At 39.4% G+C, this 14,720-nt stretch overlaps 1 protein-coding gene across 2 annotated transcripts in view; it reads left to right on the forward strand.

The window, feature by feature from the left end:
* The window catches only part of DPY19L4 (dpy-19 like 4 (C. elegans)), an 81,244-nt gene that overhangs the window by 45,016 nt on the left and 21,508 nt on the right, over positions 1-14,720 (forward strand). For both annotated transcript variants that reach the window (XM_021718114.1, XM_008069164.2), the window contains 3 exons: positions 704-777; positions 5,272-5,430; positions 6,542-6,661. In XM_021718114.1, the coding sequence (XP_021573789.1) occupies positions 704-777; positions 5,272-5,430; positions 6,542-6,661 (353 nt within the window). The remainder of the gene's footprint in view (positions 1-703; positions 778-5,271; positions 5,431-6,541; positions 6,662-14,720) is intronic.

Genomic DNA, 14,720 nt, shown 5'->3' on the forward strand with positions numbered 1-14,720 from the left:
CGACCTGCTGGGCTCCGGCGATCCTTCTGCCTCAGCCATCCAAGTAGCTGGAACTATAGGCGCGCGCTACCATGCCCAGCTCATTTTGATTTATTGTAGAGATGAGGTCTCGCCAAGTTGCCCAGGCGGGTCTTTAACCCGCGGGCTCAGGCAATCCATTCACCTCAGTCTTCCAAAGGCGCGGGATTACAGGCTGAACCACCGAAACCGGCTGACTAAATTTTAATGAGAATAATAAGATAGCGAGGTAATAGAGTTTAACAGTATGATTTTGAGTTGAACAATGATCATAACTAGCATATTGGGTGAGAAAATAGGATTCTGATACTTTTTTCCTTAGGCTTGATAAAGAGAAATACACTTTATTTTCCATTTAACTTAAAGTGTCATGATTGCCCAATTAACATTAAACAGTAAATGAAATATATTGAGATAAATGAAAAGTGTTCAGAAGAGTGGGTAAGTTACTTGAGCCAGGTTGGGTAAGTCTGAAACCTTCTTACTACCCCATTTTAGTTTTATGCTTAATCATAAGTTAATGGGACTGAGTTATTCAGTAAATCTTGCTTCATAGTCATATCATGTATTATTTAATTTATATTTTTGTTTTGTAGCTTGCTGCATTTTCTGTCTCTAGTTTTGGGAAAAAATTACTGCTGTAAGCATAGCTAATATTTCTTTAACTATTGTTTTTCTCTTTTAGATGTTTGTCCCACACAAAGAAAATGGACACATGCTGAAATTCCTTGAAGTGAAATTTGGACTAAATATGACTAAGTAAGTTTTAGATTATGCAAGTTTACCTAAATCTATGCACTTAAACAATACTCAATGGAAAGAGTATATACATAATTACATAGCGCTTAGAATATAGTTAATGTGGGATACTGTAATATTTTAAAAAAATATTTTAAACATTTTTCTCTTTTAAAAGTATATCTCGGCCAGGCTCGGTAGCTTAGCCTGTAATCCCAGCACTTTGGGAGGCCAAGGCGAGTGGATTGCCTGAGCCCGTGGGTTCAAGACCAGCCCGGGCAACTTGGCGAGACCTCGTCTCTACAATAAAATAAAATAAAAAAAGTAGCTGGGCATGGTAGCGTGTGTCTGTAGTTCTGGCTACTTGGAAGGCTGAGACAGAAGGATTGCTGGAGCCCAGAAGGCCGACGCTGGAGTGGTCATGAGCCTGCGTGCCACTGCACCCCAGCCTGAGCGAAGGAGTGAGACTCCAACTCAAAAAAAAAAGTATATCTCATTTAAGTCTTATATAAATTAGATATACTATCATCTTAATAGTGGTATAGTGGTTTTTTTTTTAATGAGGATGCATACAATATGGTATGTTAAGGCTACTTTCTCCCTTGATGAGAAACAATGATAGAACCTAACGTCAGAATATATTTATTTATTTATTTATTTATTTATACACATACACATACACATTTTTTTGTGAGTTGGAGTCTCTGTCATGTAGGCTGGAGTGCAGTGGCATGCTCACGGCCATCGTAGCCTCCACCTGCTGGGTTCAGATGATCCTTCCACTTCAGCCTTTCGTGTAACTGGAACCACAGTAATCCGCCCGTTTAATTTTTTAAAAATTTATTGTAGAGATGAGGTCTTGCCATGTTGCCCAGGCTAGTCTCGAGCACATGGGCTCAGTCAATCCTCTCGCCTCAAAGTGCTGGGATTACAGGCATAAGCCACTGTACCTGGTTAGGATATATATATTTACCTATTTGTTTCTCTAGTTCTAATGTACCTTAGAACCTTATTTTCACTTTCTGTCATTATATGGGATGGTACATACTTAACAAAGTATTTGACATGACTTAAACACTAGAGAATCCATCTGATGTGTATGTCATATATATATATCTACTAAAATAAAAAGATCCCTTATGAGACCATGTGCTTTGTCAGGATAGAGACCATGTCTTTTTCAGGCATATATATAGGCCTGACACATAGCAGGCAATCAGTAAAATTGATGTAGACTTCCATAAGTGATTGACTTTTCCATTAACTTTCCCCTTAGCCCTCTTGGAGTCATCCAAGGTTAAGGGCTGCTTTTGTCCAGAATTTGTTAGTTGATGTTATATAGTACTCCTTTATTCAGCATATCAGGTACAATATTTGCATCACAAGGCTGTGCACTAGGTATGTTTTTTTTGGGCTTTTTTTTTTGAGTTGGAGTCTCACTCTGTCACCCAGACTGGAGTGGAGTCGCTGCTCCCAGCCACCACAGCCTCGACTGCTGGGCTCTGGTGATCCTTCCGCCTCAGCCTTCTGAGTAGCCAGAATTACAGGCATGCGCTACCACGCCCGGCTGATTTTTTTGATTTATTGTAGAGATGAGGTCTCACCAAGTTGCCCAGGCGGGTCTCAAACCCGCGGATTCAGGCAATCCACTCACCTCGGCCTCCCAAAGTGCTGGGATTACAGGCTGAGCCACCGAGCCCGGCCTAGGTATGTTTTAAGAATAAGACGTGGCCCCTCTTCTGAATAATATTGCCATCTCATTATAGCATTTATATAATTAATGACCTGGGTGGTATAAATATAGTAAACACCTATGCTTAAATGTGCCAGTTGAATATTAAATGTTTCCTGAAGCTCAAGAAACATTTCTGTTGAGACAGATTTTTTAAAAAAACACTTAAGAAATGTTAATAGATATTTATTGAGTGTCTAGGATATTAAACCAGGTACTCTGGAAGATTAAAAAAAAAAAACTACAATCTAACACAAGGCAGACTACATTAAGCAGTATAATAGAGGGATAAGTAAAGTGCCATGATGCCATGGGACTCTGGAGAAGGAAAAATTGAGACGGGGGATATGGAAAGAATATTCATTAAACTGGAATTTGAGTTGGACCTTATAGAATTAATAACTTTAATAAACAGATTAAGAAAAGGTTCATTCATTGAAGGTACAAGATTTTTGGTGGCAACCTTTTTTTTTTTTTTTTTTTTTTTTGAGTTGGAGTCTCACTCTGTCGCCCAGACTGGAGTGCAGTGGCCACTCCCGGCCACCGCAGCCTCGACCTGTTGGGCTCCGGCGATCCTTCCGCCCCAGCCTTCTGAGTAGCCAGAATTACAGACATGTGCTACCACGCCCAGCTGATTTTTTGATTTATTGTAGAGATGAGTCTCGCTGCCCAGGCGGGTCTCGAACCCATGGGCTCAGGCAATCCACTCACCTCAGCCTCCATTTGGCACATTGTTAACTTTTTGTTCTAAACCTAGTGATTGTGAAGTAGACATTCTTTTTTTTTGAGTCAGAGTCTTACTCTGTTGCCCAGGCTAGAGTTGCAGTGGCATACTCACAGCCACTGCAGCCTCAACCTGCTGGACTCAGGTGATCCTTCCATCTCAGCCTTCCAAATAACTGGAACTACATGCATGCACCACCATACCTGTATAATTTTTCTTGATTTATTGTAGAGATGAGGTCTACCCAAGTTGCCCAGGCTGGTCTCGAACCCATGGACTTAGGCAGTCCTCTCACCTTGGCCTCCCAAAATGCTGGGATTACAGGCTTGAGCCACTGTCCTGGCCTGAAGTAGACATTCTTAGTCTATCCATGAGCACTCCGAATATCACTCCATCTCTTACTTCCTTACCCTGGGCTAGGGATTGAGGATTGGATGTTGGAGATGGGTTAGAAGTGAGGATGCAGATAAAAATGCATATAACCAGAGTCTTATTGATCATGTCAAAAATAGTTAATCTAATTTTTATAGAGCAATAGGTTTATATTCCAAATTTTATGATTTGTCTGATTAGATAGGTATCTCATTTTATTTTATTTTTTGTTTTGTTTTTTGGGTTGTTGGTTTTTTTTGAGTCGGAGTCTGTTACCCAGGCTGGAGTGCAGTGACATGCTCATGGCCACTGTAGCCTCCACCTGCTGGGCTCAGGAGAGCCTTCCACCTCAGCCTTCCAAGTAGCTGGAACTACAGTTGCGTGTCACCATGCCCGGCTAATTTTTTTGATTTATTGTAGAGATGAGGTCTCACCAAGTTGTCCAGGCCAGTCTCAAATCCTGGGCTCAGGCAATCCTCTCACCTCAGCCTCCCAAAGTACTTGGATTGCAGGTGTGAGCCACAGTGCCTGGCTAGGTATCTCATTTTAAAATGGGAGTAGCTGAGCTACATTCATCAATATAGAATAAGGTTGGCCAGTAACATAATATGAGCCATGTATATAATTGTAGTTTTCTATTATCCATATTTGAAAAAGTAAAAAGAAACAGATGAAATTAATTTTAATAACATGTTTTCTTTTCTTTCTTTTTTTCTGAGACATGATCTGGCTTTGTCGCCCAGGCTGGAGTGCAGTAGTGCAATCATAGTTCCCTGTAGCCTTGATCTCCTAGGCTCAAGTGATTCTCTCATCTCAGCCTTTCCAAGTAGCTGGAACTACAGGCATGCACCACTACACCTGACTAATTTTTTTATCTTGTGTAGAGACAGAGTATTGCTATATTGCCCAGACTGCTTTTGAGCTCCTGTACTCAAGTGATCTTTCTGCCTCAGCCTCCCAAAGTGCTAGGGTTTCAGGCATGAGCCACCATATCTGGCCAAAAATATATTTTCTTTAATCTAGTATGTCAAAGATACTTTAATTTGTAAACAATATAAAAATTTGAATGAAATGTTTTGTTTTTCCATTTCTTTTTCCATTTTTTTCTTTGAAATCCTGGGTGTATTTTGTACTTAAAGTATATTTCATTTTGAAATGGCCACATTTTAGTTCTTTAATAGCCACATGTATAGAGTGGCTACCATACTGGTCAGTGCAGATGTAGAGGTTGGCCAGCTGAAATCTTTGTTTTCTTCCAGATAAAAATGGAAATCGAAGCTCCTTAGAAACTATATTGGGCTTTAGAGAAGTTCATCGTACTTGGTGATAAAAAGTAGCAGTTTTAAATTTATTAGAGCAGTTTTGCTAAGAGCACTTGCTTTGTTGAGGATGTTTACTAATACGGTATTTTTTATTTTTTTAAATTTTAAATATATGGGATACAATTCAGGGTTAGGTATACAAATGTTAATTATGCATGTACCCTTGTTGATGAGGTGTGTCTCCCTCCCTCAACTAATATAGTATTATTATCTTCATTTATAAAGGATAGGACCTTGCTGTTTTAAGTGAATGGATTTATGAAATGTATATTCTTCTTAGATTTTACTGAGATTAAAAAGATATTTCTGTGCTTAGTAGTTTAAAACACCTGTGATTTTAATAGCATGCATTCTCTCTTCTTTAGGAATTTTACAATGAATTGGCTCCTCTGTCAAGAATCCCTACAGGCACCATCTCAAGATTTTTTTTTGCGGTTAACACAGTCTTCCTTATTACCTTTCTATATTTTAGTGTTAATTATTTGTTTCCTTTCTATGTTGCAAGTTATTTTTAGAAGAATTAGGTAAGTACCTATGAGAATCAATCACATTGCTGGCATATATTATGAAAATATATAAAATACTTATGTTTAATGTTCTTCCAATCTTTTTGTATTTATTTTAGAGCTTCTCATTCCATTTTCTCTTCATTGATATGTAAAATATCATTATAAATTGACCCAAAAATTCAAATTTAGTTTTATAAATCTAAATATGTAATATCAGATTTAATCTAGTTATACATTTAAGATATAACTGATAATTTAAATAATCAGTTATACTTTTGCAGACTTATTCACTAATTTACTCAAATTTTTACTTAATGTAAAAATAATTCTATTTGACTTTACTCAAATTTTTACTTAATGTAAGAATTTTTTTTGATTTTACTTAAATGACAGGAGATTAAATGATTTTAGGTTATACATTTTGTCTGGGCGCTGTGGCTCATGCCTGTTATCCCAGCACTTTGGGAGGCAGAAGTGAGAGGATTGCCCACAGGTTCAAGACCAGCCTGGGTAATATGGTGAGACCTCATCTCTACAATAAATCAAGAAAAATTAGCTGGGCATGGTGATACATGCCTGTAGCTCCAGCTACTTGGAAGACTGAGGTGGAAGGATCGCCTGAGCCCAGCAGGTCGAGGCTGCAGTGGCCGTGTACGTGCCACTGCACTCCAGCCTGGGTGACAGAGTAAGACTCCAACTAAAAAAAAGTTATAAATTTTGACTGTCCTTTAATTTATTTTTATAATGTTTTAAAGAAGGTTGTGTATAAGTTCTTCATTTTGAGAACTTAGTTATTCAAATTGTGATTTAGCTATATTAATTTAGCAGTCACTAGTTGAATCATAATTGATTTTGCAAAAAGAACCTAAAAATATTTATTATCCAGAACATTTATATTTAGTTTTCACAGTATGTTGTCTTCAGGTTCATTTGAAAGACTTGAAGATATGTAAGTTAGGTATTTGACTAACAGAATATACTTTCACACGTTAAGGATCAACTATATTTTTTGTTATGAAGAAATATAAAATTTCAAGTTTGCCTTCAAAGATGATAAACAACGGATCTTTGATTTTTTTCAAATATATGTTGTCAAAGTATTAAAAACCACATTTTCTTTCTGTAGTGGTAAGTCCCTGAAAGAAACTGTTACTCTTGAAGATGGACGAATTGGAGAAAGGCCAGAAATAATTTATCATGTTATTCATACTATTTTGCTGGGTTCTCTTGCAATGATTATAGAAGGGTAAGTGTACTTTATTTGGTCTGTTTGTGTTTACAAAGTTTATAATGGTAATAAGTGGATACATTAGGAATACATTTATAAAACTTTATTTTTATTTTATTTTATTTTTTTGAGTTGGAGTCTCACTCTGTCACCCAGACTGGAGTGCAGTGGCATGCCCCCAGCCACCGCAGCCTCGACCTGCTGGGCTCCAATGATCCTTCCGCCTCAGCCTTCCCAGTAGCTGGAACTACAGGCATGCGCTACCACGCCCGGCTGATTTTTTGATTTATTGTAGAGATGAGGTCTCACCAAGTTGTGCAGGCGGGTCTCGAACCTGCAGGCTCGGCAATCTACTCACCTCAGCCTCCCAAGGCACGGGATTACAGGCTGAGCCACCGAACCCGGCTATAAAACTTTATAAGAATTCATAACCTATAAACTTTCTTAATCTATCTGGAGTTTACAAAAGTGTTTATAGTACAGTGAGCTGAATTTACTTAATGCATTCGTTTAAAAACTACTGAATGTCTTCCAAGGTCCAGGCATAGTGTTAGGTGCTGGAGGTACCATGGTAAGCTAAAGTGGACACAGTCTCTAACCTATGTAATTTATGGCCTAATGGAAGTGACAGATGTTAATTATATAAAAATAAAATTACAACTTTGGAATGTGAATGAGGGGTGAATGGTGCTGTGAAAGCGTGTGAAAAACAATTTGATTTACAGAAATCAGAAAATCTCTCTAGGAAAAAGGTGCTTGAGACTTGAAGGGTAAGTAGTTGAATAGAAGAGGACAGAGTATCCTTTTGCCAAGGCCTGGATAGGAAAGATCATGGTGCATTGCTGGGAGGGAGGAAAAGGAGCTCAGTATGGCTAAAGTGCAGTGAGCGTACAGCAGATTTGTCGAGGACCTTGGGAGTAGCTCTTTTCCCTTTTATCCTTTCTCTTGCCTCAATTCTGTCTTTTTTTTCAGTTGTTTGTCTTTAAATGGCAAATTAACCCTTATGAAATACATGTGTGACCCCATTTAATGTCCAATAAGGTAGAATTTCCACATTTCATTTGCTTGTTCATCTTAATATTCGATATACCTTCTTAAATTGGTTAAGACAAAATGAGTATTCATATATTAATATTCAAATAAGTTATATCACAGTTGTTTAGGGAGTTTGAATTCTTTTTTTTTTTTTTAAGTCAACGTGTTACTCTGTCCTGTGGCATGATCACGGCCACTGCAGCTTCCACCTGCTAGGCTCAGGCAATCCTTCTGCCTCAGCCTTCCAAATAGCTGGAACTACAGGTGTGCGCCATCACACCCAGCTAATTTTTCTCGATTTATTGTAGAGATGAATTCTCACCAAGTTGCCCAGGCTGGTCTCGAACCCGTGGGCTCAGGCAGTCCTCTCAGCTCAGCCTCCCAAAGTGCTGGGATTATAGGCATGAGCCACCATGCCTGGCCAGGAGTTTGAATTCTTAAAAGATATCATGCACTATTTATTTTTAAGTCTTTGGTTTTCAAACTTTCCTTGTTCCTGCTTCTATACAAAATCATGACACCTTGCTAATAACCTATATAAACATACATTCATTCAGCAGAAGTTTTTAATTTTTTCACATATGAGACACTATTTTAGCAACAGTAGGAGATATAAAAATATACAAGCCTGGGTGTGGTGGCTTACATCTGTAATCCCAGCACTTTGGGAGGCAGAGGAGGGAGGAGTTTGAGCCTAGGAGTTTGATACCAGTTTAAGTAACATAGCAAGATCTTGTCTCTACAAAAAATATTAGCCAGGCGTGATGCACACCTGTAGTCCCAGCTATCTCTTACTATTGCTATTACTTGGGAGTCTGTGGTGGAAGGATCACACAAGCCCTGGAGGTCAAGACTGCAGTGAACTGTGATTGTGCCACTGCACTACAGCCTGGACAACAGAGTGAGACCCTGACTCAATATGTATATGTATATTTGATAAGATTTCCTCAGAAACTCCCAGTGTAGGAGGGTAACAACATTCAGAAGTTCCTAAGACCACTCTTACTTCTGACACCAATTGCAAGTTTGGAGGTCTCCCCAATTCCCTCTTAGGTTTAATAATTCATAAGGACTCATAGAACTCAGAAATGTCTTTATACTCAAGTTACAGTTTATTACAGTGAAAAGGTTTAGATTAAAATCAGCAGAGGAAAGAGATACATAGGACACGGTCCGGGAGACCCCAAGGCACAGAACTACCAGTTGTCCCCTCCCAGTAGAGTCATTCAGACAGCACCTGTTTCTCTTAAGAACGATAGTGACAGTACACACACAGTATCAGGGAATCTCACATGAACCTCGTGTTCAGAGTTTTTGGGGTTCAGCCATATACATATATGTGGTTGACCACCTGTGTCACTGGCCTCAGTCTCCAGCACCACCAAATGATACTATGTGTCCCAAGGCCCTCACTATGAATTGCATTGTTAACATAGACTCTCAGGCATGATCCAAGGTTCGGAGGGTTGCAGGTCAAGACACTCTTGTCAGGCAAGAGGTTACTCTCAGGAGCTGAGGACAAGGGCCAAATCTCTCTTTCTACAAGGTTAACCCTTTACTGTGCAATAAATAAGATGCATGAAAATACATATGATAAAAGGCAATATATAAAACACTTTGCATATTAAAGTTAATCCTTTTTTTTTTAAGTCAGTCTCACTCTGTTGCCCAGACTGGAGTGCAGTAGCATGCCCTCAGCCACCACAGGTGATCCTTCCTCCTCAGCATTCCAGGTAGCTGGAACTACTGGCATGTACCACCATGCCTGGCTAATATTTTGATTTGTTGTAGAGAAGAGATCTCATCATATTGCCCAGGCTGGTCTCGAACCCCTGGGCTCAGGCAATCTTCTCACCTCCACCTCCCAAAGTGCTGGGATTACAGGCGTGAGCCACCACCTATAATCCCAGCCAAACTATGCAAGGACTTAAAATTTTGTTCTACACCAAAACAAATTCATACTAATTTGTTATAACGTATGTAATGTAACAGGATCTAGTTTGAGGCACTAAAGACATCAGTTTCAAAAGAGTCCCTAATAGAGCATCACAAATCCTCCTTAAAATTGAAATAAGGACAAACATTAAATTTATGGTGAAATTTGGGTAGAAAATGGTGAAATCATTGATGCATTACAAAAAGTTTATGGAAACAATACCCCAAAGAAATCAGCAGTTTGTAAATGAATAACTTGTTTTTTGTTTGTTTTTTTTTGTTTGTTTTTTTGAGTTGGAGTCTCACTCTGTCACCCAGACTGGAGTGCAATGGCTGCTCCTGCCCACCGCAGCCTTGACCTGCTGGGCTCTGGCGATCCTTCCACCTCAAGCCTTCCAAGTAACTGGAACTACAGGCGCGCGCTACCTTGCCCGGCTAATTTTTGATTTGTTGTAGAGATGAGGTCTCATCAAGTTGTCCAGGCGGGTCTCGAACCTGTGGGCTCAGGCAATCCACTCACCTCGGCCTCCCAAAGTGCTGGGATTACAGGCTGAGCCACCGAGCCCGGCCGGATAACTTGTTTTTAAGAAGGAACAATATAATGTAGAAGATGATGCCTTCAGCAACAGACCATTTACTTCAATTTGGGGGTTTATTGCTGTGTTTTTTTTCTGGGGTTTTTTTGAGTCAGAGTCTCACTCTGTTGCCCAGGCTACAGTGCAATGGCACACTCAAGCTTGCTGCAGCCACGACCTGCTGGGTTCAGGTGATCCTTCCATTTCAGCATCCCAAGTAGTTGGAACTATAGGCATGTGCCACCATACCTAACTATTTTTTTGATTTACTGTAGAGACAAGATCTCATCATGTTGGGTTCAGGAAATCCTCTCATCTCTACTTCTCAAAGTGCTGAGATTACAGGTATGAGCCACCATGTCCAGCTTCATTTCATTTTGTGAGAAAAAAATTTCATCTTTTTTGTGCCCTAATTGAAGAGGGCTAACACGTAGCAGCAGAAACAGCAGCCAGCACCATAGACATCTTGTTGGTTCAGCTTACACAATTCTGACTGTAGAATTAGAGTTGAGCAAACTTTCTACTTGATGGATGCCAAATACATTACACCTAGATCAGCTACAGAAAAGAGCAGAGGTATTTTTTTGTTTTTTATTTTTTGAATCAGCATTTCATTTTGTGACCCAGGCTGGAGTGCGGTGACACAATCACAGCTGTCGCAGCCTCAACCTGCTGAGGTTAGATGATCCTTCCTCCTCAGCCTTCCGAGTAGCTGGAACTACAGGTGTGTACTACCACGCCCAGCTAATTTTTTTTATTTACTGTGGAGGCTGATCTCGAACCCCTGGACTTAGGTAGTCCTCTTGCCTCTGCCTCCCAAAGTGCTGAGATTATAGGCATGAGTCACCACGCCTGGCAGTCAGTGGAACTTTTTTTTTTTTTTTTTTTTTGAGTCAGAGTCTCACTTTGTAACCCAGGCTGGCATGTAGTGGCATACCCACAGCCACCACAGCCTCCACCTGCTGGGCTCAGGTGATCTTTCCACCTCATCCTTCAAAATAACTGGAACTACAGGCATGTGCTACCACTCCTGGCTTATTTTTTTGATTTATTGTAGAGATGAGGTCTCACCAAGTTGCCCAGGCTGGTCTCAAACCCCTGAGCTCAAGCAGTTCTCTCACCTCACCCTCCCAAAGTGCTAGGATTGCAGGCTTGAGCCACTACGACTGGCCTACTGGAAATTTTAAGCAAGATCCTGAAGCATTCCTTCAAAGGATTGTAACAGGAGATGAAATAGGGCCTTACCAGTATGATCCTGAAGACAAAGTGCAATCAAAGCAATGGCTACCAAGATATGGAAGTGATCCATTCAAAGCAAACATGGACTTTCAAGTAAAAAAGTCATGGCAACAGTTTTTTGCAATGTTCAAGACATTTTGCTTGTTGATATTCTGGAGGGCCAAAGGATAATACCTACTTGTTACAAGAATATCTTAAGAAAGTTCGCCAAGCATTAGCAGAAAAATGCCCTAGGAAAGCCTCACCAGAGAGTTCTTCTGTATCACGACAGTGTTCCCGCTCATTCCTCTCATCAAACAAGGGCAATTTTGCAAGAGTTTTGATGGGAAATCATTAGGCATCTACCTTACAGTCCTAATTTGGCTACTTCTGACTTCTTTTTTTTCTGAATCTTAAAACAGTCTTTAAAGGGCTCCCATTTTTGTTTTGCTAAGAATGTAAAAAATTTGGCCGGGCATGGTGGCTCATGCCTATAATCCCAGAACTTTGGGAGGCTGAGGTGAGAGGATTGCCTGAGCCCTTGGCTTCAAGACCAGTCTGGGCAACTTGGCGAGACCTCAGCTCTACAATAAATTTAAAAAAAATTATCCAGGCATGGTCGCACGTGTCTATAGTTCTGGCTACTTGGAAGGCTGAGGCAGAAGAATCCCCTGAGCCCAGCAGATCAAGGCTGCGGTGGCCATGAGTGTGCCACTGCACTCCAGCCTGGGCATCAGAGTGAAACTCTTACCCAAAAAAAAAAAAAAAAAGAATGCATTGATATGGCTAAATTCCTAGGACTCTCAATTCTCTAGGGTTGAAGTAAACCATTATCATTATCACTTCCAAAAGTGTCTTGAGCCGGGCTCAGTGACTCAGCCTGTAATCCCGCACCTTTGGGAGACTGAGGTGAGTGGATTGCCTGAGCCCGCTGGTTCGAGACCCACCTGGGCAACTTGGCGAGACCTCATCTCTACAATAAATCAAAAAAAAAAATCAACCGGGCATGGTAGCACATGCCTGTAATTCCGGCTACTTGGAAGGCTGAGACGGAAGGATTGCCAGAGCCCAGCGGGTCGAGGCTGCGGTGGCTGAGAGCGGCCACTGCACTCCATTCTGGGCGACGGAGTAGACTCCAACTCAAAAAAATAAAATAAAGTAACTGAAAACAGAGTCTCAAAGAGATATCTGCACACCTATTTTCACAGCAGCACTATTCACAGAATCCAAGATTGTTCCATTTTTCATTTTTTGAGGAAGCCTGTATTCCATAGCAGGTGTACCATCTTACAATCTCACCAACAGTGCACAAGTGTTCCAATATCTCTGTTCTCACTAACACTTGTTGTTTTCCAGTTTTTTGATAGTAGCCATCCTAATGAGTATAAGATGATATATCATGGGGTTTTTTTGTATTTCTCTGATGATTAGAGCTTTTCATATACTTTTTGGCTATTTGTCAACCATCTTTGGAAAAATATCTCCAAAATCCAAATCCTTTGCCCATTTTTAATACAGTTATTTGATTTTCTGTTGTTGAGTCATAGGAGTTTAAAAAATTTTTTTGATATTAATCTCTTATCAAATATATAATTTGCTAATATTTTATCCCAATCTGTAGGTTGCCTTATACTCTGTTGATTGTGTTATGTTTAAGTTTTAGTGTATTCATCTCTGGCTTATGCAGCTATTAAAAAACTTTATTCAAACTATTTTATAATATATAACATTAAATGAAAAAAACAGGTTACAGCACGATCACAATTTTGTTAACAATGAGCCAGGCACGGTGGCTCACACCTATAATCCCAGCAATTTGGGAGGCTGAGATGAGAGGAGTGCCTGAGCCCATGGGTTCGAGACCAACCTGGGCAACTTAACAAGGCCTCATCTCTACAATAAATCAAAAAATTAGCCAGGCATGGTGGATTGTGCCTGTAGTTCCAGCTGCTTGGAAGGCTGAGGTGGAAGGATCACCTGAGCCCAGCAGGTCGAGGCTGCAGTGGCCATGAGTGTGCCACAGCACTCCAGCCTGGGTGACAGAGTGAGACTCCAACTCAAAAAAAAAAGAACAATGTGTACATGTGTGAGTGTGCATGTGCACATCAGAAGAAAATAAAGACTTTGACTAGATCATGTATACATTTAAAATTTTTCTCTCTATCCTTTTTGGTATTTTCTAAATATTTAAAATAAAATCAGTAATTTAAAAAGTTTTAAAAATCAGGATGATTACCCCAGAATAAATACTGCCTATTGTTTGTAAAGACAAACCAAGTATGATTGAAATATATTTAGTCATATACCATTTAATCCTGTGCCATGTATAATTGAAATTGTGTTTAGGATCCAAATTATATCATCTGAGAATACTGAAATAAGAGACTCTCCATTGTGTAACATCTTATTAATTGTAAAAATCTCTTTATATAAATGCTATTAGACTACTTGTTATCAATTTTTGGGACTTTTAAAAATATCCTGATTTGCTTTGATTAGTTAACATTGAGGCTCTTTAGGGTAAAGTTTCAATAAACTGTAACCGTTTCTTTGAAGTTTGAACTTATGTGAAATAAGACATAGGAGTAAGTCAGCTGGAGAGGAAAATAGCAACTTTGAGATAAAAGTTACATTCAAGAATACTTTTTCATGTGTAACCAAATGGCTTCTAATATCTTTCACCCCAAATTGAGCTTAGTCCCCAAATTGCAGGCCTTCCTGCTTTAAAGAGCAGAGCCTGTATGCACTTACTATGCAGAGGACAGATTTAAACAGAAGCCTAGACATGTTTAAGCTGAGTGTGGCCAGTTTCTTCTCTTATGTTTGCAAATCAGGTAATTTCTCTCATGAGGAGGAGTAATTAAGGCTCTGAAGTAGAGGGATGGGAATGGGTGTAGGGAGAAGTGAAGAATTAAATCTATTGTAAGATTTCTTAAGTTCCTTTTGACTATTAATATAGATAATTATATTAATTTTAGCAGTACCTATGATGCTTTTCCCAACAAAAAGCATAGATATTTTATCATCATATTACTTTTTTTTTGCAGATGTCTTAAAATGTCATTTATGTACCTCGCTGCTTCAAGATTAGTCATTAGACTAATAGTCATTAGACTTTATTAATGTATTAATGTATTAATAAAGCATTAATACAACTATATTGCAAATTTATTTCTTACTATTTGATATTAGTACAGTTGGTTTCCAATGTAAGCTCATGTATTTTTGTGTGTGCATTTTAAAATGTTTTCTTAGCTGGGCTCGGTGGCTCAGCCTGTAATTCCATGCCTTTGGGAGGCTGAGGTGAGTGGCTG

Source organism: Carlito syrichta, unplaced genomic scaffold (genome assembly GCF_000164805.1).
Source record: "Carlito syrichta isolate Samal-C Ts95f unplaced genomic scaffold, Tarsius_syrichta-2.0.1 Scaffold311834, whole genome shotgun sequence".
NCBI lineage: Eukaryota > Metazoa > Chordata > Mammalia > Primates > Tarsiidae > Carlito > Carlito syrichta.